This window comes from Siniperca chuatsi, linkage group LG2 (assembly GCF_020085105.1).
Source record: "Siniperca chuatsi isolate FFG_IHB_CAS linkage group LG2, ASM2008510v1, whole genome shotgun sequence".
Classification (NCBI taxonomy): domain Eukaryota; kingdom Metazoa; phylum Chordata; class Actinopteri; order Centrarchiformes; family Sinipercidae; genus Siniperca; species Siniperca chuatsi.
The window spans coordinates 10434234-10459351 of record NC_058043.1 but is presented as its reverse complement, the minus strand read 5'-3'; the positions used below and the strand labels follow the sequence as shown (position 1 = coordinate 10459351).

At 39.1% G+C, this 25118-nt stretch overlaps 1 protein-coding gene across 3 annotated transcripts in view; it reads left to right on the top strand.

Moving 5' to 3' along the window:
* Positions 1-960: 960 nt before the first annotated feature.
* The window catches only part of slc12a5a (solute carrier family 12 member 5a), a 165777-nt gene continuing 141619 nt past the window's right edge, over positions 961-25118 (top strand). For 2 of the 3 annotated variants that reach the window (XM_044215112.1, XM_044215104.1), the window contains exon 1: positions 961-1785. In XM_044215112.1, the coding sequence (XP_044071047.1) occupies positions 1626-1785 (160 nt within the window). In that variant the 5' untranslated portion in view covers positions 961-1625. The remainder of the gene's footprint in view (positions 1786-25118) is intronic. The other variant, XM_044215123.1, reaches the window with a different exon arrangement.

Here is a 25118-nt window from a genome sequence, read left to right as displayed (position 1 = left end):
CACCTCTGATGCCAACCACTGCAGCTATGACTGGATAAACCTGGTGGGGTGGCCCAGGGGCAAAAATCAGTCACTGGGTCGTCTCCCCCCCCCTTGCGACTCTCAGCTTTTAGAGCTCTTCTGGAGCTGTACTACTACTTGGCCCCAGGTTTGCAGTGAGCTAATTTCATTAAAAAGACAATTATTTTAGTAATATGCAACACATAAGCACAAAACGGAAATAATGAAGGTCTTGAAACTGCAATTTGACACATTGAAGGACCTTCTTCAAGACAGGGCCTCAGAATCAAGTAATAGAGCAGGACCCAGTTAAAGGCCCTTATAATGTGACTTGATCTTGTGCTGTGTCATTGAACTTTACTGTGAACTGTGCATTAAGTATGCTGATATAGTACTACTGCTCAGTAGGCATGCATCGGTATGTAATTAGTCAAAGTAAAATTAAACAAATTCTTAGATCAAGAGGTCTCTCCAGAAGAGAGCAGTATAGTAATCTGCAGGATGCTGTCGGTTTCATTCGTGAACAGTTACTGTACTCCGTACTCTATACTCTGTACTGTACCCCAGATGGGTTTCACAGAGGAAAAGCAGACAAAACAATTCAATTCAATTTTATTTATATAGGGCCAATTCATAACTGAAGTTATCTCATTGCACTTTTCCTATAGAGCAGGTCTAGACCGTACTATAGACCGGAGCGGGAAGCACAATGCAAATACCACTTAGAATTTTTAAAATAGTAATAATGGAATGGTAGTGGTGACAGTGGAGGCAGGAATACCTGCTGAAAGCGACAGAAGGAGAGAGGAGAGAAACGTGAAAGCACAGAACTACAGGATGGAAAAGATGTTGAGTTAGTAACATGCAGTAATAGGATAAAAATGCATACAGATGGAGAGAGAGAGGAGGAGAGAGGAAAGAGATGCATCATGGGAAGTCTCTCGGCAGTTTAGGCCTATAGCAGCATAACTAAGAGGTGGTTTCCGTTTGGTAATCCAGCCCTGACAGCAAACAGTTGCTGTTTATCAGGATTTTACGCATCTTTAACAAGTTTTCTCCACTCTTTGTTTTTAAAAACTTAAACTGCTTTGAAACAAAATCACTTTAACTTTACAGCAGCGAATCAACGGCAGCAGGATGACTGATTTACAGTTTATCTTATTATGTGGTTTCCTAGCAACGCCAACTCAGACATGTAGCTAGACGGCTGCGTTGCTTTGAATGCTTTCATTTGAAAAATATAAAATAACGCTAAATACAAATAAGTACAATGAATGTTTCATGTCTTAAGTATCATAAAGTGTTTCGTGTGATTATTAATATTAATTAAGGGTGTTTACGTTTTATGTAAAAGACACCTTGGCCATCGGCTCTAGGACCCAGGGGCTCGGCAGCCACCAGACACCGGTTGATGAGATGGTCCACTCTGCAATAGCCTACACATCTAATTACCCGAGCCAAAGCGTCTGTTCCCCCAAGACCGAGTAGTCGGTGGTGAAGTTACTAGACGGTGAAGGTGGACTCCAATAACGAGAGAAGCGAGAGCATTTTTTGCTGTCTTTGTTCGTCCGCGTCACCCTGCACCGTGGCAAGAAAACCCGTTGCTTGTCTCACCGGCGACAACCATGAGCCAGAGGTTCACCGTCTCCAAGAGCGACGGCGACCGGCGCCCCTCAGACATCCAGGGGGAGGTGAACCAGCTGTTTGAGGGAGACGAGCCCCCGACCAGTTGCGGCGCGGAGGGGGATGATACTGGCGGTACCGAGGTGGTGGTAATGCTGAAAGGTAGGGAGACACTGACGCCGGCTTCATTCATGCTGTTAGCTATAGGCTATATGCTAGCAGTGCTGATGCTTGACTCCTGTTCAGTGACAACACATTGTCTATGGACAGATGTGTGTGTGACTTGAATTTTTAATGGCCACATATGAGCCACTAACAGAGGCACTGCAAAGCGCACAGATTTCCCTTTTCTCTGCGATAACTGTATTGTTACAGGTGCATTGCGCAAAATATTGGAAGTTGCATGCATGTTCATGTCTCTGTTGACAAACAAAATGGGGGTATGTTTTGCTTTGTTTTCATATAATCTGTTCATTTAGTATGACTCAGACATGTTGCTCCCACTGTTGCATACATTCAAATATGTGTTAACTTAAATTCAAGCACTCTAGATTTCATCCTCTACACATGCTTTGACATGCCACTTAAAACCACAGCATGTAAGCAGGGAAACTACTTGCTTTTCTGGTATTAGGAGATGTCATTGTCAAGTACGTTTCAATCTTGTCTTAGATATACTGTACTAGCAATCGATTTTATAAGGTGATATTTTGCAACGTGTGTTATTTGGCTGTCTTTTGTGGCAGAGTTGTATCCCAGGTTAGTGCATATTAGTTTATAAATCACAGGACAATTCCTGTGCTCATTATGGGGATGAATTGGATGAAGGGTGAATCAAATCATAGTTGGTCAAACCTTCATCTCTACAGTTAAGTTATAGCAATTTCCTCCAGTGCCCCTCTGAGTAGTGCCAGCCCTGTCTTCTGGGAACCAGCACCATTGTGGTTCAACCCTGCCACCAACTCACCTGATTGAAATAATCAAGTTCCTGTCAGTCATTGCCTGAATTGAATGCAGCAGCGCAGAACAAATGGTGGTAGACATTCCCATCGGGCCAGGAATGGAAGCCCTTACCATTACCAATGATTAGCATTAGAAAAAGTGCAATCATTCAGCTCCAGTCAAGTGCAAATGATTCATCTGCAAATGAATCAATACATTTCATACTGTGTTTAACTTATGAAGGCTGCTACATTAATGACATTTCATATTAATTGGCCAGGCTCTAGATTTGCTGCTCCTATAGTTTCTCTGCTTTGCTCTGAGGTCTACCAAGTAGCCTTAGTTAGACATTCAGTTTAAGCCTTTATTATGCCACTACCTTCTCTCCTTACACTTTATGGTATATATTTACCCTTCTCACTGGATATATTAGATGTCACCCCCTTGTCTTAACATCATTCCTGCTGTGCTGAGGTTCAGTAGTGCTGACAGATTTCCACTATTGCACCAGCCAGCCACTGCAGGGAGGGATGAAGGCTTTTAATTACTAGTCCACCACGCCACTTCATTGCTACATGTGGCTACAGAAAGTCTTAGAGATTCAAAACATGCCACCATCTACTCCTGTGCAGGTGAATTAATGTAAAAATGCCTTGTCAGCTTTTCTCCACTTGAATGCCCCAGTGTGTATCAATCATTCCTCCGTACAAATGGCCGTGTGGGTCGGTGGAAACAAATCTCACCATCTCCTGGTGTTCCCCTTAAGAGTTGAGGAATGCTTTATTGAAGGACTTCCCCTCATATATGCTATGATCTGGCGGAGCTGCAGCCTTGTGGAGACTGATGTCTCTGCATCCACTTTGCTGGTTGCCATAGTAACACAGTAAATTTTCACCAGAGTTGTCTCACAAATGGTCTTGCAATAAGGTGAAAACACTTCAGATCAAGCAAGTACCATTATGAAATCAATCTCTTGCTGGGATGATGTGATATTTTTACTTTCCTGTTTTTTGTTCTCTGTGGCTTGAAATCGTTGTAATAGAACAAAAAGATAAACCATAGATGAACATCAGATTTGTACACGATAGGTGTGAGGCTAATAATGTAGTTAGCTATACATAAGACATTGCTACTGTATAATAGAAGTGCATATGAGGACTACAACTAACAATTATTTTCATTGATTAATATCTTATTATTTTCTTTATAAAACTGAAGGTGATATATTCAAATTACTTGTTGTATGTGACCAACAGTCCAAAACGCAAAGATATTCAGTTTGCTTTCATACAAGACAAAGATAAGCAAAAGTCTTCACATTTGAGAAGCTAAAACCAGAGAATATTTGGCATTTTATCTTGAAAAATGACTCAAATGATCCATCCTTTATCAAAATAGTATTTTTTTTTTGTCGTTTGACTGAACGATTAATCGACTAATGGTTGCAGCTCTAGTGCATAATGATGAATATAACAGCATCAAACATCCTTCCATATTACGTGTGTTGGTTCAGCTGAAACAGATGGTTTGAATAAATATAATTCATAATCGAAGGGGTGCGTAGAAAAAGACTGTGAATGTTTGTGTACAGTCAATGTCTGAATCTGTCAATGTAATTATGCCATTGTTGACATTTTACTGCAGTGTAATAATTCCAGTGTCTACCAAAGCCCCCATTCAGTCTTGTTCTTATTTTAGCTGGCAGACCAGAGCAATTTCAAAAAATTTTCCCCCTTGCCCTGGACCCGTGATCCTGTTTCTATTGATCCAGAGGGAGGCGTGAGCTCAGTCGACTCAGCCAGCCAGTGTGGTTGATTATGACTGGCTGCAGCAGGAAGGAAGATCCTCGTCTGGCTGCCAAATGCCCCCTCTGCCCTTGACCTTGCAGTGTTGTAAAGAGATATATCTTGAGATTGGTGGGGCTCAGTGGAATGGGCTGCAGATGGATTCAAAGTGGGCTTGAAACATCCATGTCATTCAGAAACCTCATATTTCCAACATTATTATTATTATTATTGTTATTATTAGTATTATTTAAACCTGTATTAATTGTTTTTTTTCTGACCACTTGACTGGAAAAAAAGAAAGAAAGAAATGTTAGATATTATCACCTTTTTATAGGGTGTTAGCATGCTTATTTATGAACTGAACAGACAAGGAGCAACATTAACATCCATTTGGATTCATGTTTCTGTCCACCTGATGAATGTAAGTCCATTATTCACTTTCCTTCACCAGCTAGTTGCTAACTTTCTGTCTGATGTTTGGTGGTGGGCAGGTGGCATACAGTGGGTTTATCAGAGCTTTTTTGCCAAAAAAGCCAGCTGAGCAACAAGAGTCAATCAAAACAGTAATGTTGCAGGCTGTAAAACCAAAACAATGAGTTGAAAGATGCTAAAAAGCTCTGTAAAGCAGAGGAAATTCAGTCAGGTGATAATAATCTGTGGGTTATCACTATTACACATAGCAGCTTTAAGATACGAATGTAAACTGTAACTGCCTAAATTAAATCCAGTTTTTACAGGAGTGAGCAGACCTCCATATGTCTGAACTATTTTGGACGAATTTGGGTGGTCTCTTTTATAACTCAGTCTATTATTGATGGACTCCCCGGCCTTGACTCTTGCGGTTTCAAGCCAAGCTGTGGTTGCTCAAACAGGTTTTGTGTATGAGCATGTGTGTGTATGTACTTGTGGTTTAGTTTTATTAATCAACTGTAACCATTGTAGCAGAAGGGCTTAGATCTAAAAACACAGACATTTGACGTTAATAACCCAGTTTGTCCTCAGTGTTTTGGTCCAAGAGCAGAGAGGCCGACTTGGCTGAGGTTTAATCTGTGTCAGGATGTTCTTTTTCCTTCTAACCAAATACAGTCCAGAAGACAATGACACAGCATGGGAGCACAGTGACAACAACACAACCTAATATCCTCATTCAGCAGCAAAAACAGAGATTTGTATTTTTGCTCTTCCTGGGCTCCTAGTCTATTTCTCTGAGCGAAAATGTGCGTGTGTGCCACTCAGAATGTGTCGATCAGTTGGTTTATGCTGGCCTTTCTCCACCAAACCCAGAGTATGGCTGAGCAGACATGGCCTGCATTATTAAAGGATAAAGCTGGCGATTTTCTGTATTTTATTTTACTTCTCTATTATCAACAAAACCAAATAATGTTTTGGTCCATCTCTCAGTATTTTCTGGCTTTTCCAGCTTGTCTGTGGCTCTCCCCAAGCCCATTGGTTCCTATTGAAGATGTAAATCTTTAAAAATGGGTCATGGATATATACTTTCATATATACTACTTTTTTTTTATTTCCCAAAACAGCTGGGCATTGTAGTTTTTTAGCAAACATTAGTCAATCACGAGTAAATTGTACATTGGTCCGAGACTATTTGCAGCTTATTATTATTATCATTATTATTATTATTATTATCATCATTATTATCCCCTTACTTACTTACTTACAAGTAAGTAAGTAAAATTTTATTAATATAGCACCTTTCAAACCTAGGTTACAAAGTGTTTTACAACAGGATAAAAAGTTAAAAGAAAAGAACACACATAAAACAGAATAGGGTACATGACTCAAACTCAAAAACACTTAAAAAAGAGAATTTTAAATAAAATTTGACTGAAATCCTTATCCAGCAGTGGTTGCCAGCGATTGTGCTCCCATGATAATGGGCTGTTGGCTGACCAGATGGAGGATTGTTTGTGTGTTTGTTCAGGCATTTCTGCCCCTGTGCTGTAATGAATGCCATGTAAATAATAGACAATCTCTTTGATATAGAGGTGCAGTCCGATGGTGAACACAGATATTGAGTCACAAAGGCCTATTGTGGATGACTCATATTGTAGGATTAAAATAGTGGGGTGGTTGTTTTAGCCACTCCTGGGAAGAGTGTGGACACCTGATTAGGATTTTTATGGAGTATTTATCAACCCTCGGAAAGCCTTGTGTAGTCACAGCTTTTCTTGTCATGAAAGGAGAAATGTGATACTCATGTATTTTTAACTGCACATTGCATTTGGTGTTGTTGGCCATCTGTTTCCACAAACAGTGATTTGAGATGTAAGGTTTTGTTTGGATAACAGCTAAATTCTCTTTATCATTGAAATTTATAGGGGGCTAATATAATGTAAACATTTATAGAAAAGGGACTCCAAAGTGCCTAAATCACCACTGCAAACTCTGCTATAAGATCCACTATATCCTTGTTTATTAGTGTTAACTCTGGACCAATTTACCTGTTTTACCTGCAGTTTGTTTGGCATGTATTGTGTCCCCCCCCCCGATGCACCTGTAATGTAGGTCCAGGTTATTTGGATTATTTGGAGCTCTGCTAACTGTCTCGTGTTTCTTTGAAAATATACATATCAAAGTGCTGGTTGACAGAGCTCTTATTCAAATACTGCTAATTGGCTTCGACATTCAGTCTAATATGAGCCACCTTGATAACAGTGTCTATACTGATTGTTATTGCAGTTAAAGTCCTGTTCCATGAAGTGTTGTGATATTTTGTCTGACACCTGTTATTGTGCACATAGAGAAACAGACATACCTTGGGTGCAAAACAATAAATTCAATGGTTTATATGATTATAGGCTGCTATAAACAAAAAGGTAATCATTCAAAATCTTAGGGTTCATAGGAGTTTAATGGGATTTAAATTACATAGCCTATATGAAGATAGCTTTACCTTAGGTCAACCAGGAGAGTTTAAGGTGCTCTTTGTGCTCAGCATCGCCCTGCTTGAGATTCATAGTGGCATGCTCTTGTCTTGAATCTTTTCCAGCCACATTATCAAAGCTGGGCTGGGAATTTAACATGGGAGCCTGTCAGTTACAGGCCTGATTTTGTAACCTTTAACGCTTGACTGGCTGTACCATCTCTGTGCATCTGGACCAACAAAATGGCAACACAGATCTATGAGGACAATAAATAAATAAATAAATGCAGTTTGTTCTTTTAAACTGATGCACCTGTCTGTTTGTTTGTGTGTGTGTGTGTGTGTGCTTGTGAGTTGTATCAGTGGTGGGAGAGGTGTGTGTTGAGGCGATTGGTTTGTTTTCATAGCACCTGGTCCCTTCTTTTATCAAGTATCCCAGTTGAACCAATGTTGATTAACAACTGTGCCTCAATTCCATATATGATTTTATCTGGGGTTTGACTGTACCCGCTCACATTGGAAAAGTATACTCATGTCAGTATGAAGACTAAATTAGCTTAATTTTGATGCATTGCACAATGAAAATTAAGGCCCTGCTCAGCTGGAAGAAAATAAAATAAATTTCTGATGGAAATTTACTTTTTTGTCCACCTGCCACTCAATTTTTTTACCAGCCACTTTCTTGTTTTAACCAGTAGTGTGTAACTGCATGTGAAAAATAATAAAACAAGATCTACCAGAGCTGTAGTGCTATTTGTTCAAGTAGCAGAGTGCACCTATGATGCACACGCATGGTTAAGTTGTGGCTCATTTTGAAGGTTATGTAACCGCTGTTCCTACGGTGGTAAGTTTACATACATTGTCAGCTAACTGACCACACGATCGAATGTTAGACTGACTGTATGAATAGTTTCATCGTGTTGAGAATATTAACGGTACGTGGCAGTCAGCCAAACATCTAGCTAAGTAGTATTAAGCGATACCATAGATGTAGTAGGTTGTAATTAGCGTGGCATTAAGCAGTAACTTATAGGCGAATTAATGCAAGTAGTTTGTATTTACTTATTTGTGCCGAACAAATGAAGCCACATTCGAAACATCCATACTGAGGAAATGTTTCAGTGCATGCAGAGGTCAAGCTCATCTAATAGGCTAGGCTATGAAAACGTAGCTAAGCAAGCTTTCATTTCCTGCAGGCATTGTGGATGCAGCACTGCTGGCCAAGTTTAACAGGCTGGCTTTGTAATGTTTCTTTGCAAATGCATCACAAATGAAGAAACTATCAGAGGAGTGAGGGTGTTTTGCTGCCTTTTGATCTTTACTAGCTAACATTAGCTAGCTACAGACTGCCGCTCAAAAGCTACCAGCATCTACCGGCAAGTTTTTAAGGTGGAATGTTTTCTTGCGTGTTACTTAATGGATGAGTTGACGTCGTTAATCAATCAACACACCTTAAATCTGAACCCCTGCGATGAAACGCCACATTGTTTTTCTGTTTTTCCTTATAGTGTCTGAGTGAAACAAGCAGATTCGCGATTCAGTCTGCGTTGTGAAATGTCAAAAATTACTGTTACGCTACTTTTATTTACCTGCCACAGTGGCTGGTAGGTTGAGCATTTTCACCCGCCATAACACCAAATCACCTGCATTTGGCAGGTGGCGGGTACTAATTTCCACCCCTGAGTGAGACAGCTCTAGAAACATCTTGAAAAAAAACAATAATTAAAGCACTAAATCATAAAAAAACATTGCTTTATGCTTATTTAGTTTCCAAATATCAAACTGGCAGTTGTTTTCCAAAGTCACCGTTTGACTAACAAAAAAACTATAATTTCCAGTTATTATAAAACAGTTGAGTACCTTGTTTTCTTTTACTTTAACTGCCAGAAAAATAAACTGAAGATATGGCTATATTGTTTACATTATATACTTGTCTGTGAACCTAGGAAACATCTTTAACCTTCCACTTACCTTTCTTTGTCTTCTTGCCTGTCTGTCCTCCTCCTGCTGTAATGCCATTAAATAGCTTGAAATTTTTTCCTCAGAAGAGCCATTGATTTGTAATCTAGCTAGCCATTAAATGCCATAGCTTCTCTGCCATCATTTAACCTGTTATTCCTTTTTCTGTCAAAGGGGGGACTATTAATACACTCTAGATCAATACAACTCATACACCCTTATCTATGTATGTCCAGTCCCTATTTAAGTTTCAAAAAAGAGCTATTTTAGTTGAATCAAATGATTAGAGACTTCTTCAGGAGAGGGACACTGTGCGGTTTATTAGAGAGGTGTGGTGACACTGACCAGACAGCAGAGGGCAGCCAATTTTTTGTTTTTATTATAGAGACACACAAGACTGATGCTGTATGTGTGGGTGCTGAGTGCTTCCTTGTCAAAAAAAGGAATATAATACGTTCATATACAACAGACATATATAGTTCTAACAGTTGCTTCTTGCATGTTCAAAATGTGTTAAAATATGAATTGAAGGCTGAATGTGAGAAATTAATTGCTTTGCAGTGACCCAGACAAGTGTGTTTCTCTGCTGAGACAACAGGGGGCAGTTGTGTCCTAATCAAGACTGCCAGCATCTACGTACTGATATTCCCTTCAGTCAGAATCTTGTGGTAGGAAATCCTGACATAAGAGACGGATCAGAAACCCATCGAATAACACAACAGTATGTGTTGTGTATGTGTGTGATGGAAGGTGCGTGTTAAGCATATGGCAAGTGAGAAGAAAGTGTGTGTGTGTGTGTGTGTGTGTGAGAGAGAGAGAGAGAGAGAGAGAGAGAGAGGATGGGAGAAGAAGTAAGAGAGAGGGGAGAGAGAAAAAGGTAATCGCACAAGAGGGGCAGTAAACCTCCCTTAGCCCAGAAATCCTCGTGCCATTATGTAACTGTGTCTACAAATGTGTGTGTGTGGTGGGATTGGGACCAATTGATAGAAAGTGACAAAATCCTCCTCACATGCAGGCAAGCTGCAGGGCAGACCTTAGTGACACTAACACGGGGCGAATGGGGGTGGGAGAGATCAGCGGGGAGAGGTAGAACATCCTCCTCTACCATGCAACACAGGTCCACAAATTCAGTAACTACAACCACAGCTTGTTCTGCGGCACACGAGCCAATCTGCAGCCTTTACACTTGAGATTTCTATCGTGTCTGCTTTCTCACCTAGTCACTACCATTAATATCCCACATCGATTCAGTTTGTCAGGCTGGTAGAACATGCTGTAAGAAATGGCCATATATGACTTTATAAAGGTCTTGTACAGATATGTTCTAAAGAATAAAACAGGCCCAGCTAAGGTGCTTTTTGTGTGTATTTTTTTTTATCTTTAGATTTTTTTTCTTACCTAAAATGGGTTGTGGATATTATTGTCATTGTTTTGGAGAGTAACGGCGTGCATATTGCATATTTATCAAAGTATTTTCTAGAGCTGAAACAACTAGTCAATTAATCGATTAGTCAATTGACAGCAAATTAATTGGCAACAATTTTCTTAAACAATTTAAGTCATTATTTAAGCAAAAGTGCCAAAAATTCACTGGTTCCAGCCTAAAAAATGTGAATATTTGCTATGTTGTTAGTCTTCTATGATAGTAAACTGATTATCTGTTGGTTTGAGACCATTGGTTGGACAAAACAAACAATTTAAATACATTGACTTCACAATTTTCTGAGATTTTATAAACCAAAAGATTAATTGATTAATCAAGAAAATTGGCAGACTAATTGATAGTGAAAATAATTCTTAGTAGTTACCTTGTTTGGGGTAAACGTACAAGTAACAAATGGGATCATCATGTAATTGACTGGGATGAAATAATGCAGGTTTTGTGTATGAAATTCCTGTGAAGGCAGTCTATTTTCGCCTGTCTTTCCTCCCTTTTCTTCGCCTCTCAGTGACTTGTCTGTATTGTGCGTTTGATTTTTGCATTGCATGTGTCACAGTCAGCATATCATGCCGTTGCAGTTAGTTTCATCATTCTGAATTTATTTATTAGTCCCGTGGGATCGGCCCTCTCTCAGCTCAACACCTTCAGGATCTGTGGGCAGCAAAGTCTCTCAGGACTTTTCTGCTCAAATTTAACAGCTGAACCCAGGGGGAATGATTCACTACAACACTGTAGCAAATTTTGCTATATTTCCCACCAAATAATATGCTTAAATCAACTACATTTCTGGAGATACTAAATAGAGCAATGACTGGGAACAAGGTTATTTTTAATAGATCAGTATGATAATTTATTGGACATAGGTTTTGCCAGAATAAATCACTACCACCAAAACGAAAGAGCTATAGAGTTTATGTGTGTGTGTGTGTGTTATTTTGGTCTTGCGCTCCATCTACTGAGGCGATGGAGGCAGAGAGCAGCAGGCCAGAGATGCAGGTCATAGATCCCCATGGGGCTGGGCTGGTATTCAGGAATTATACCAGGCCTTCCTGTCCCTCAGGGCTGCTGCACTGTGTTCTCTCTCCCTCTATTTCTCTTTCTCTGGCTGGGAAAGAATTTGGGGCTGGGACTGGGGGCATAGTTTGGGGTTTTGAAAAGGTGAACTTTAAAGGAATATATATGATAAAAGAGTTGTGCCATTAGCTAAATGAATTTTAATTATGTGCTCTCAATTAGAATTTTGTGTTTTGAATTTTAATAATGTCTTTTGGCTGGCTGGCTACCAGGCCAGTTGCCATAGTCCTGCAGAAGGCAGGAGGGAGAAGGATGAGCCTTGGCCCCATGTGTGTGCCTCACTGAAGTTGTTCCACAGCCCAGTTCTTTCCACAGTCCAAAAGTTCTGTCAGCTTGTTGCGCTCGGTTGGAGGTACACATTCTCCATCACCATTACCATACATGCCACTGCTGTGGCGCAATGTCAAGAGGGTGACTGCAGAGCAGGCCTGGGTCAAGTAGGATTTCCAAATACTTCTCATTGTCTTACAGAGCTTAAATCGATTAGCTACAAGGGCAATAAAAGTAGGTCTTGGAAATTAATATCTTTGAAAATCAGTTGTATGCTCACCACACAACGTTACCTAATTTGGTTCTCCAAAAGAATTACAGGTTGTATTAGTATTTTGAATAGTACTTGCCATTGGGAGTTTTTCAGTACAGACACCTGCTCTGATCAGTATAATCGAATTGCAGAGCTGTAGCCTCGGCAGTTTCAGACTTGCAGTTCTAGGCATGTCAGCCACTTCTAGGCAAGGAAAGTAATTACAGCAGCAGTCTTAGATAGGCGGTTGCTACTGTGTGATTATTTTACTATGTAATTTTTTTAAAATATAACTAATTGATATGACACAAACATTGAGACATTCTTCCAGCTAGAGTTGGGCTGGACGATAATTCAGTATTACCATTTATTCACTTTCGGTCAAATTGTGTCATACAATCATATTGCTATTGTTTTGTATCAATCAGCTGTTAAATTGCAGATTGCAACCATTTGAATACCGCTTGGCTAACCCTCCTTTTCCAAGCATGTAGGAGAAACTACGGTGGCGAAAAACACGAACGGCCCTATCAAGAGCCAGTGTTTGATTTGTCCGTTATGGGCTACTGTAGAAATATGGCAGTGCAAGGCGGCCTCCGTGGTAGGGTACCCGTTCCCTATGTAGATAAAAACAGCTTATTCTAAAGTAATGAAAACACAACGATTTGTATTTTCAGGTGATTATACACTAATGAAAACATACTTATAAATATTATATTCAATTTCTTCCAATAGCTCCTTACACACTGGACCTTTAATTTGTCACAGCAATAAATAATGGAAAGTCATCAAAATATATGAGTCTGAAAGTTTCTTTGGCAGAATGCTTAAAAAATTCAAAGTTCACAGCAAGGAGCTTATCATTTTTCATGGCTAACAAGTTAGCAAACAATTGCCTACTTCTACTACAGAACAGTTTACAGAACAGTTTCTGTAAAATAGTAACGCCTTAACAAATGTACATTAATACAATACTGGTCAATATGGTCTGTGTTTGCATTTTTTATGTATTAGCATCTTTCCAATGAAAGATTTAGTTACATCCATTGTAGCTCTGCTCTGCTCTGCTTACTTATAGCAATCGACACAAATATTAACTTTTACCTAACCCTTAATTTAACTTTTGTAAGTTAGTGAGAGTAGGCCTACATCCTAACTGATAAAATACAACAAAAGATTGTAAGCAAATGAAGCAGACAAAATAACTTTTTTTCTGTCAGAACAAGTTTTTGGATCTTTTTACATTTATTTTAATTTCAGAATCTAAACAATAGCTACACAACTTCCAATCTGTGAGGGAAATTAATAGACAGATACCAGTAGATATGAATAGATTTTTAACTGCAGGTCGTAGTTTAGGCAGTTAGTAGTTGATTCACACTATGAAACACCCACTCTGAGCTTTTTAAAACTTTATTTTTAGCTGTTTTAGAACCATCCATTGCTTGTAAACCATTGCAGCGTCTATGACATCTTGCAAGCTTTTGTTTTCACATGAAGCACTTTTCTTAAATTACTTGGCTCACAGTGTCTGATGCTGCCTACTGCTCTGTAAACATCAACATCTGAGTTAGAAAGATGTTAATATGACTTGACATGCACCGTGCTTTTGGATAAAAATAATGTTTTTCTTTTAGACTCAAGCAACACAAAGCTACTTGGTTTAGTTTCAACAGAGTAAAGACGACAGAGGATAACATGTGCTTCAATTGCTGTTTTAAATAACTTACTAAAGCATACATTTTTGTCAGCTAAAAATTAAATATATACTGTGTCATGGCAATAGAAACATATAATAACATCAAACTGTGTAGGATGCCAAGCAATGACATAATAAGATACATAAATAATAAATATAACAATAATAATAGATCACATTTACCATCAGTTCATATGGCTTCCAGAATCTCCACCCCATAAATGTCACATCTCTGCAACTAAGAAGCTTTGACTTTCCTGTTGCATTTACCACTTTGCTGTGTTGTTCATGTGTGCTCAGTTTGTACTGTAATTATATTTTCAAGAGCATTTGAAGACAGGCCAGGCTGTCCTCAATGATGCACTTATGCAAGATGGTGAAACATGTAATTTCAAGCTTTAAAGTGAGCAAAGTTACAGTACAAAGTGACTAGTTGGATTAAAGCTGTGAATGTAAAATGGAATGGTTTGGAAAGCGGGGAGCAGATTATTTAAACCTACAAAGAATAGATGTCACACACATAACGACTGTTTCCACCAACATACACAGATTTTTTTGTCTTGACAGACAGAAAGGAGCACATATTGAATGACTGGATAACAAGTAGACTGTGATTAGAGTCAGGTCGCTAGCCAACCCCCGAAATCTGTTGTGTTCCCTTTAGAGCTGAAACTATAGATCAATTAATCACAATCTGCAACAGTTTTGATAATCAGTTAATTGTTTAAGTCATCCTTTAAGCAAAAATGCCTCAAAACATCACCGGTGACAGCTTCTCAAATGTGAATATTTGCTGATTTTCTTAGTCTTCTAGACAAGTGAAGTGAATACTTTTTTTAGGTTTTGGACTGTTGGTCGGAAAAAAAACAGCCAATAACACTGATAATGTTAATTAGAGTTTTGGAAAATTGTGATGAGAATTTTTATTATCATCTTACATTTTAGTGACCAAACAATTAATCGATTAATCAAGAAAATAATCTGCACATGAATTGTAATAAAAATAATTGCTAGTTGCAGCTCTAGTTCTAATACCAAAACAGAACATTCATCAATAACCTTTTACATTTACCTTGCTAACTTGTGATGCAATTTGCGTGGAAAAGGCAAAGAAACAAAGACAAAATCATACCTTTTGGATGAGACAGACAAGAACAACAAGGACTATTAACTCTGAGATGGAGGTGAGTGAACACATTTATATATATTTTTATTACTCCTGCTTTATGATTTCTACAGTCCCAATTCCAGTTGTAAAAGGGGCTGCAACTAATGATTATTTTCATTATTGATTAATCTGCTGATAATGTTTTCATCGGTAAAATATCAGTAAATAGTCAAAAATGCCAATCGCAACTTCTCAGAGGCCATGGTGACATATTTGAATTCTTCGTTTTGTCTGATCAACAGTCAATAACACAAATATAATACATTTAGAGTGATATGTACAGAGAAATCACATTTAAGAAGCTGATACCAGCAGTCTTTTGGCATTTTTGCTTGAAAAGTGACTGAAACATTAAAAATTATCAAAATAGTTGCAGATCCATTTTCATATTTATAATCAGCCCATTAATTGTAATGTATGTCCCCACCACAATGATATACTTGTGTGGAAAGTCAAATTGTGACAAAATTTGTGTAAGATCTTATTTTGCCCTGCCTCCTATTCATCCATCCATCTCTTTACTACAAGTGCATGGATTTTATGTAGACACATGGCCACTATCCATTTTGGGAATCAGCCCCACAGTTGCTCTAAGAGTGGATTGAGTCATGACAACCCATTAATCCTCTCCCTTTCTTTCCGTCTCTGGGCTTTGCTCTCTTTCTCACCTTCCCTTTTCATGTCTCTGTGACCTTCCCTTTATCTGCCTGCCAAAAGCCGAGTGCTTCTGGAGTTGCTATACTGACGAGTATTTGAAGAAGGCACATTATGATCCTCTGTCTCCGCAGTCATTTGTTTTCCCACCATGTGCTTGTTGTCGGCCAGGTAAACTGCAGACATTACAGCTCTGCTGCGTGCATGATCTATCTTTATCACATGTCCACCTGATGTGTATTTAACGCCCACTCTCAATCATTTTTAAGTATGATTTTCACACATTGCACTTTTTCACCTGCATTCAAACTCTCTCTCTTTTCTAACCAACATCTCTCTCTCTCTCTCTCTCTCCCCCCTAGTGTTATGTTCATTCAGCTCTGGGCCACTTTGCCTGTCTGGCCTGCTGAATGGATGGCAAAAATCACCAGTGTGTGAATGGGTGTTTGGTTGGCTTGCTTTGTTAATGGTGTGTGGAGAGGCTGATAGGTAGACTGCTCTGCCTGCATTTTGTGTGTGCAGTCAAAGAGCGTACAGATGTGTGTTGCTTGTAGCAGCAGGGATCAGGATTGTCTCTGTGAATAACAAGGTGAAAGGAAATGTGAAATACTGACATCTTGGATTTTAGCCATTACCACTGCCCCCTCCCTTCCCATCTCCCACCCCAATTGATAGCGGTGTGAGCTAAAGCTAGATGGATGGCAAATAGATTTTTTTGTGCCTCTCTCAAACACACACTCCAGGTTTGCTTGCATTCTCTCCATCCGTCTCTATGCGATCCTTCTTGTTCTCTATCTCTCTCTTGATAACGACTCTTTTTGCCACTGCCGTTACCCCCTCTCTGTATTTTTGACTCTCTCTCTTTCCTCTCCTCTCTCTATCTTTCTTTCTCTCTCTCTACCCACCCCCTCACTCTTTTACACCCTCTCTCCCCTTGGTTTTGGTGCATTGCAGTGGCTCCACCACCACATTGGAGATACAACAGCCTTGGCAAACGAGGTCTCTTTCGCTCTCTCTCGCTCTCTCTCTCGCTCTCTCTCTCTCTCTCTCTCTCACATTCTCACACACACACACACGGACAAACACACACACTCTATACTGTTCTATTCTCTTGTTTTAGCCCCAATTTTCCATCTCATTTACTTTCTTACTCTCTCAAGGCTTATCGAGAGCGAGAGACAAAGCCTTGAGAATGAGCCAAACAGTAACCTCAACCATTTCCATATCAAAAAGCTGCACAAGATTTGAAATAAAAGGCACAAACACAATCCTCTGCTCTCATTCTTGCTAGGAAGACTTGGAGATTTCCATATGCACACACCACAGCCTTCAGAAGCCCTGTGCTTCTCAAACGGTTGCAAGGCAACCAGCTCTTCCATTTTCATGATGGATTGCTCTCTGATTTCTGGGGAATAAAGACACTTCATAGATCTCGGGAGGACAAAGACTTTGTAAGATTCGCTGTTTGTGTCATCTATCACACCTGAATAGACTACGAGGTGAGGAGCACTGTAGGAGGTGACTGGCATTGTCTGTCTCTGTCATTCTGGATCTGCTAGCACTGATTAAACATATATTTGATGACGGATTCTTCTCCAATATCATGTGTTCTCAGCTGAATATATACCAACAAACTAACAAAAGGATCTCAGTATCTCGCTCGCAGTATAATGATCTCTCGTCTTTCAACACCTCTTTTGTTTCACATGTTTTAACTAAGGTCTCACTGTGTAAAAAAAAATAAAAGATATATAAAATAAAGAAAATCACTGAAACACCTTCCGATGATGCCACAACAGGTCTTTGTGTGTCTTTCTTTCATAATTAAGTGTATTTGCAAAAAATATGGTACAACTACAATACATTCCACACACAGAAAACAAACAAAAAAGCACAAAAGTCAATAACCTTCTTTCTCTCTACACTAATTTTAAATACAGACTCAACAGGTACGTAACTGTCCGTAATTTTACCCCATACCTTCTTGGGCTATTTTAAGAGACTTCGTTTTTTTTTTTTGTAGTTTGTTTTCTGAACAGGTAAGACCTGCGAAAAACCTGGCTTGTGTCTAAATTTAAAACAATTTGTACATCACAGTGAAGTTCTGAGTGAAATCTTTGCTTCCTCATTCTGTCTCTCCTTTTACTCTTTCCTCAGCATTACAGAAAATGTTTCAGTTCATAAAAGCATTAAGGAGGAGGGTTAGATTTAATGTCCTCCATCAGGCCATATCTGGGAAGATTCAGGTGCTTTGATGGCAGTGCAGGAAAGATCTGGTGACTAAACTCAGACTAGACATTGGAATGACATTCAAACTGTAACACTAATCTAACCAGCCTGGAATATTATGATAGATACCATAATCAGGCTGTATTTGGGGCAATGTTTAATACCTATAAGAGACGCAGCCAGAACTACATTAAATACTCAGTAATGGTACAGTAGGACCACACTCTCACAGAACGGTTCCAAAAAGGTTACCGCGAGAGAGTCGACCCTTAACCTTTGAGAAACCTTTCTGTTTTTGCTGACAAGCTTCTGGAAAGTGTCGTTTAAAGGCAAGGAGGTATATCACTATATCAGTTATAACCAACCGTTATTTTTAGACATGATTTTATTGTTGTGAGGTTTCAGTTATAGGAACTAGAACTGGACTAAAATTGTTGAAAAGGTGAAAATATAAGCCAGTGATTTCTACAGATAACATATTGCGTTTTATAACATGAAGAAGAAGAAATTAGGGCCCAATAAATGATACTGGAATTTATATAACTTTAACTTAATAGCTTTAGCTAATTTCATAACAAAATGAACTTACAATTTATGATGGTATTGAAAAGGATACGACCAGGATTTGAAAGTGGAGTATCCAAATCTACTAATCAAGACAAGCAGTGAATGTATAATATAATACATTACAGACACTGATGCAGTGAATTTTAGTGCAAGTGTTCCTGTATTGAAGAAATGTAAATGTAATATAAATGATAGAGCCAGATGAGTTAAAGATTGTTAAGCATTGAGACAGAAATGGCGCAAATGGGGCTGAAACTCAGGAATATGTCTCGACCAAAACCAACAATGTATTCATCCATCTCCATCTCTCAATACTTTGAGCCCCAAACACATCCATTCTTTCTGAAGATGTGAATCTTTTGAAATGGGTCACAAATATAAACTTTAACTTTTTTTTCTTTTTTTTTTTAAAGTTAGTAAAAAAGTAAATTCTGTAAACAGGTAGAGAATATAGGTTTCAGGAAACCATCAAACCCAAACAGGAGTGAATTGTGCATTTGTTGGGGATTATTTTCAGCAGTAGATTAATACACATTTGGTGCTCTAGTCAGTATTTACAGCAGCAGGATGGTGTATGTGGGATTAAACCAAACTAAATTACAGTAGCAGTGTTCATCATAATGAAAGAACAGGTCACCCAGTGCAACATTGTGGCTGACTGATGTGTTTGTTTAATAGTTTTTGGACAACATTGGTCTATTGCACAGAAGAATAAGTTATATTAGGCTTTGGCTTTACACACAGTACTTGTTAGTAGGATGAATTCATTGTTGGTTTTGATCTATATAGGCAATATCGCCAGCCTTTCCCTTTAAAAACAGACAAGAAAAGGGCACATACTGGCTATTTTAAAGGGTTAGTCTAGAATCAGTTTGTCACTTTCTTAAGACAGTTAGCAGCACATTAGCCACAGAGGCATGCAGGACTGACTGAAGCAAACCCAGTGTGAAGCGTCCCTCGTTATAATCCGAGCTATTTAAGGCTAACACTCCCACTTGTGAAAACCCAAAGCCGAGCCTGTGATTTTAAAATTCCATGCATGCGTTACGTAATGCTTTTGTCTTTCATGCTTGAACTCTTCTCCAGGCACAGGCATAGTTTATTAATGAAAGGGATTGCATGACTGGGGGGTGGGTGTGTATTTGCATCAGTGAACAATAGTGTGTATATATATATTATATCTGTGTGTACATGTGTATGCCTGTGTGTGTAACGAGTGTACTGTATGTGTGTCCGTATGGGAGGAGATTGTGGGGATTCCTGTGCACTTGACCAAAGAGCATGACAACATGGCCAACCACAACCATTAAAAGGTCAGGGTTTGTCTTCCCTGAAGACCATATAATGGCACAGTTTGGACAGATTACCCACTTATGCCACATGACATATGTGACATGTTATGTGCACTGACTGAAAGGCCCACAAATAGTAGCCAAGTAGAGACTAATAACCAAGAGTTGTTATTCACTATTGTAGATGACAAAGTAGAATTGGGCTGTTTTACACTGAGTGTTGTTGTCCTGTTTCTTCTTGTGAATTATTCAGGCATGCTGTCTTGTTGAAGTTTAAAATTCAGTGAGTAAAATCTAAAAGTAAAATATGACATCACTTGTCTTTTTGTAATCCATGGGTACAGAGTAAAGCTGTGTTTGCCCTTTTTATCTTTTAAGAGTTTTGCGGGGTTAGATAATGTACATTGTCTATGTGTCATTTGTAACAATATTAGAAATTATCAGGGGCCTGTATCTCTCCCTCTCAGATAATTTTATACATACATGGTCCACATTCCAAAACAAAAACGATACAGATACTTTTGTAATGATACCATGTACTGCGATTAAAAGCCCATTTGATAAGTAGTTTTGCGTAACTAAATAAAAACAAAAGATGAATATTTCCTATCCTAATACCCTAGAAGATTCTGTCTACTGCCACACCAACAGCAGTAAACATTGGATGTGATACACTGGATATCTTTTTAGCTACTGACGTGGTGCAGACTGGGTATTGTTTAGTTCCCGGGTCAGTGTCATCCATTTAAAGCCACTCTGTTGTCCTCTAGTAGCGCTATGGAGCAGTTTTTTTTTTTTTTGTGGGTCCCATTTTTGTTTATCTCCTGGTTTCTCCTGGAGCGTATTTGGTCACACTATTCCACTGATCTACAGGTGGCAGTAACATGCCAAGAGATGCAGCAATGCGCCAACAAAGGCAGTGAAGAAGAAGACTGCTAGCAAGCAAACATGGATGTAAACAATGCAGGATTCAAACTTTTAATATGATCTCTGTTTTATGAGGAAAGAAATTGACGTATGTCTGTTGTCTGAAAAGGGGTATGACTGTTCTTGACTGCTGGGTGCAGGGTGTAGCCCCCAGTGACCAAATTTCTACTAAAATCAAATAAAGTCAGAAAAAAGATAATGCTACCCTCTCTCGCTCTTCTTGTTACCTGTATGGATTTTGTGTGCATTTACTGACTTGAGTCAAGCAATGAAAAATTATGTGGTTAAAAAACAATGAATTCAAGACAGAACTCAAAAGGTCACCCATGAGTAAATGGATTATGTAAGCTTTGATCAATGGATCATTGAAGCTTTTACCCCGTCAATCAGGTCCAAGTGCTCATCTGCTCCTAACTTCTGGGTCAAATTAATACATGTCGGTGTGCTTGTCTGCAGCTTATGTTGAAGCTGTCATTTGCTATCTCTGCCCGTCTCTCAGCCCAGAAGTAGGTTCCTATCTTGGCCAGTGTTGGTTTTAATTGAAATAGATTTTGTCTCCAGCAAAGGAAGCTGCTGTAATAGATAGGCAATGTCGCATAGCTGCCTGCAAATCTCCCATTGCGTCCTGATGGTTTTTGAAGGCTCATAAGTCTAGAATTACACAGAACAATGTTTCTCTTGTTAACCTTATGACAGAAGTCTAGGCAGAAAAATACACCGATGCACGTTAGAGCACCAAATACATTCGTCATGGACCCATGACTATTACATATTATGTTCATTTCCGCTCATTTATTATCATTTGTTTGCCTCACTTGCTGTGTAAAGATCTAATGAAGCCATTATTTCAGATTTAACTGTTCCTTCACTCCTCTCTTGTTTTATTACCTTTCTCCTCTATCTCTCCATGTCCCTCACTCTCTCTTTATAGTGTGACTATTCATCGTCTGTGTAGGTGTGTATCAGTGGAAAATTGCTTGTTTTTTTTCCCTTTTAAGTGGGAAAGTAGTGACGAGGCGTTGAAGTGCCTGGAGGCTTGTCCTTCGGCATTAGGCTTAGATTGACCTGTGCAATTGTCCGGGCTGTTTGTGTACACCTTTAATTGAATTGATCCAGACCAATTGAACCCCCAAACTGCTTTCTGTTGAGTCAGATGTGGAGGTGAGTGTATTTATCACTTTTCCTGTCGTGCTGAAAAGAAAGCCATTTGCTCTTCACACCTGGTGTTATGCTCTCCGAGGCAGGTCGACACTGCAAATATCAGTACCACAGGTACCGCCACTGGAGCTGTGTCACCATTGATGGTTTCCTCCCTGATGCCTCAGTGAGCTCAACACAAAACCGCTCTTTGTGGCTAAAGGTCTTGTCAGCCTTTATCTCTTACACAGCCCTGTGCTAAGGATTGGACAGTTGAATTCCAAAAGTTCTTACAGTGGTAGTGGTCAAACATTTCGTTTTCTCGTTCATGTGAGAGTCTGTGGGCAGAGGAACAAAAAAAATTCCTGTACTGAGAGGTTCACATATCTCTCTCAGCGTTTCCCACCCATTATTCAGTGAAGGAATCCAGCATCAACGTCACAGTTTGCTATTAATGGATGTGCATAGGATGCCGTGTAGTCAAGGACACCATTTAAAATAGATGTTTGTTTTTTACAGAAGAAGGTTTCTGTGCTCCAAGTGGGACTGAGTTGAGTGATGCATGTAAAAGATAAATCGGATAAACAGTGTTATGTTCATATTTAAAATGCTCAAAAAAAACCTGACTTCATGAGAGTTCCTGAAGATTTCATTAGTGCCTGATGGTTTAACAGGGTCTCGTGACGTTCCTTTTCCCTCTGACTTTCTGATTTGGTTTCTCCTAGACAGCGAATGAGATGTGGGAGAATTACAGAGTGATTCATCTCACTACTGTGGTATCTGGCTCAGTCATAGACCAGCGGTACACAAACTAGCCTACTCTCATCCTGTGTGTAGGATCCCAGCTTCAGCGTCACACTCTGAGAGCTGCACCTTCAGAACAAATGAGAGATATTTAGTTCTGTCTGTGTATATCCAGTACAGTAATGTGAAGCTATTGCTGTGGACAATTAGAATAGATGCATTCCGATTTTTGTTTTTTATTTACTGGTGGTTTGTAGCTTTCAATCAGATGTGTTATTTAATTTTATTTATATCCAAAATGCTATTTTCCCAGTTACGATAAAACCATAAAAAGTGTATTTTTATCTGTCCTTAGGTTCATTATCTTTTTCTTAGTGCTTACTGTCTATAATTTTGTGCCTTTGGCTGCTACTCAAGAATATTGCCTTTTGCAATTAAAACTTATTTAAACTATTTAAATAGTGTTTTTTTTGTGCCACTTATGTACAGTACAGTAAATGTCATGCCTTAGACCTTCCACTAGTTCCTCCTTAGGCTGTATTTATCACCCCTGAACAAACACAAGTTAATTAATGAAAGAATAATTAGTGAGCTGTTAAGATGTTTGGAAATGCATTTGTCCAACTCGGACACCAGTCCTCACACCTCAAAATAATTTGGTTTGTGCTTTCCCCTTGTGGACCTATAAGAGGCTTATGCATTCGCCAAACATTGATTCGATATTCTGCGCTGACACGTGCATGCTGTGATGGTCATGCTTGTAATCCTGTTGGCTAAATATGCTTAGCTGTGAAAGCAGATTAAGACATGGCTGTGTTTTCTTGGCCAGATATTCCCAGTGGCCCGGGTGATCTAAGCAAGAGCTTTGAAACATCTGTCCAGTGTTGTGTTTAAGAATGACCTAAGGCTGATGTTCAAACAATGCAGCATGCAGGTTCCCATAGTATGAGAAGTATGGGAAGTAGAAGTAAGTGTTGCTTATGTTACTCTTGTTATCAATTTCAGGTGACACCAGAACTTTGATATTGTGTTATGAATGATAAACAGTCTAACCTACTATATACTACTACTATATTTTATTGTGTCAGAATTCGTAATGCTTTGCAATTACACCCATTTTAGTTACAAGGGATGTAACCGAATATGAATACATTATTCAGCCCCGTTTCCTAGAAGTTATGATTATATACAACTAATTTATAACAAATACAGCAAATACGTTTTGAAGGTAACGTAATGCAAAAGGCTGGGACGCTTGACACAGGGACAATGACGATCTGACAAAGAACAAAGGAAGCAAACAGACCTAAATACACTCAGGTGAACGGAGACAACGAGCAAACAATCAAAACTGGCGGGAAAAGCAAACAGACAGGAAGCAAAACTGCCAGACACATGAGGGGGAAAGAGTATTTCAAAATAAAACAGGAAATAACATACATAAACCCTCAAACCATGACAAATCCAGCCAGCGATGTCACTACAACATAATTGAGAAAACAATTGAGTTCAATAAAAACGTAATTTCTAAGAGACCAGGTTGTATTCAGATATAAACAGATAATGCGCTCTGAACAGATGCAAATGGCATCCAAAGCTGTGTAGTAGTGCTCTTTCTATTTTACACTAAATTGACCTGTTACCCAATTGACAAATCATAACACACAGACATCACACTGTTTACTGCTGTAATCAGAGGAGCCTACTCTTTCCCGCACCTGTAAATATGAAGTACTTAGCAGCTAATTACAAATCCTTTGCAGTCATACTGTATAATCAGGAAAAACAGCAATAGGCCTGGTCATAAATCAGCTAAAAGTAAACTAAATCCATGAACAAGAGTTGTTGTTCTGAAATAGCTCTAAAGCATGTCACATCTGTAGCAGATATACTTACCAACATACCAACAAAGACTAACAGCTGCTTCTATCATCTCCATGTTGCTCTATCAGACTGTTTTATCATAGTGAGACTGCTAGGGGCCTGACTGTCAGTCAGGCAAGGTGAGAGGAGTGTGCCTGGTGAAGGCTGCATAAGGCGGAGGAGGGGGGCAGTGTGCTGGCAGAGGGCAAAGCTCTGGCAGTGGGCACCACAGCCTGGCTCATGAGCGGCCAAGTGGAAAAGGGCAGTCTGGTGAATCTGGGACCAGGCAGTGAAGTATAGTGGATTGATTCGAGAAGGCACCAGCACAAATTTGGTGGTTAGCACCATTTGGTGAATTACATAAAGGAGGATCTTTTGAACAAAAACAAATGTGAAACAGGGATGCTCATGCTATGCTACATCATTAGTGCAAATACACAAAAGCCACTAACATCCCATTTCATTCTGTGTGTGTATATACATAATGCAGTTAGATCTTATTTAATCAGTGGTACATATACATTTTCTGAATTATCAGTAACCATTTTATACCAAAACTGCAGCTGAACCCACATTGCTCCCCAGATGAAAAGTGGATCATACTCAGT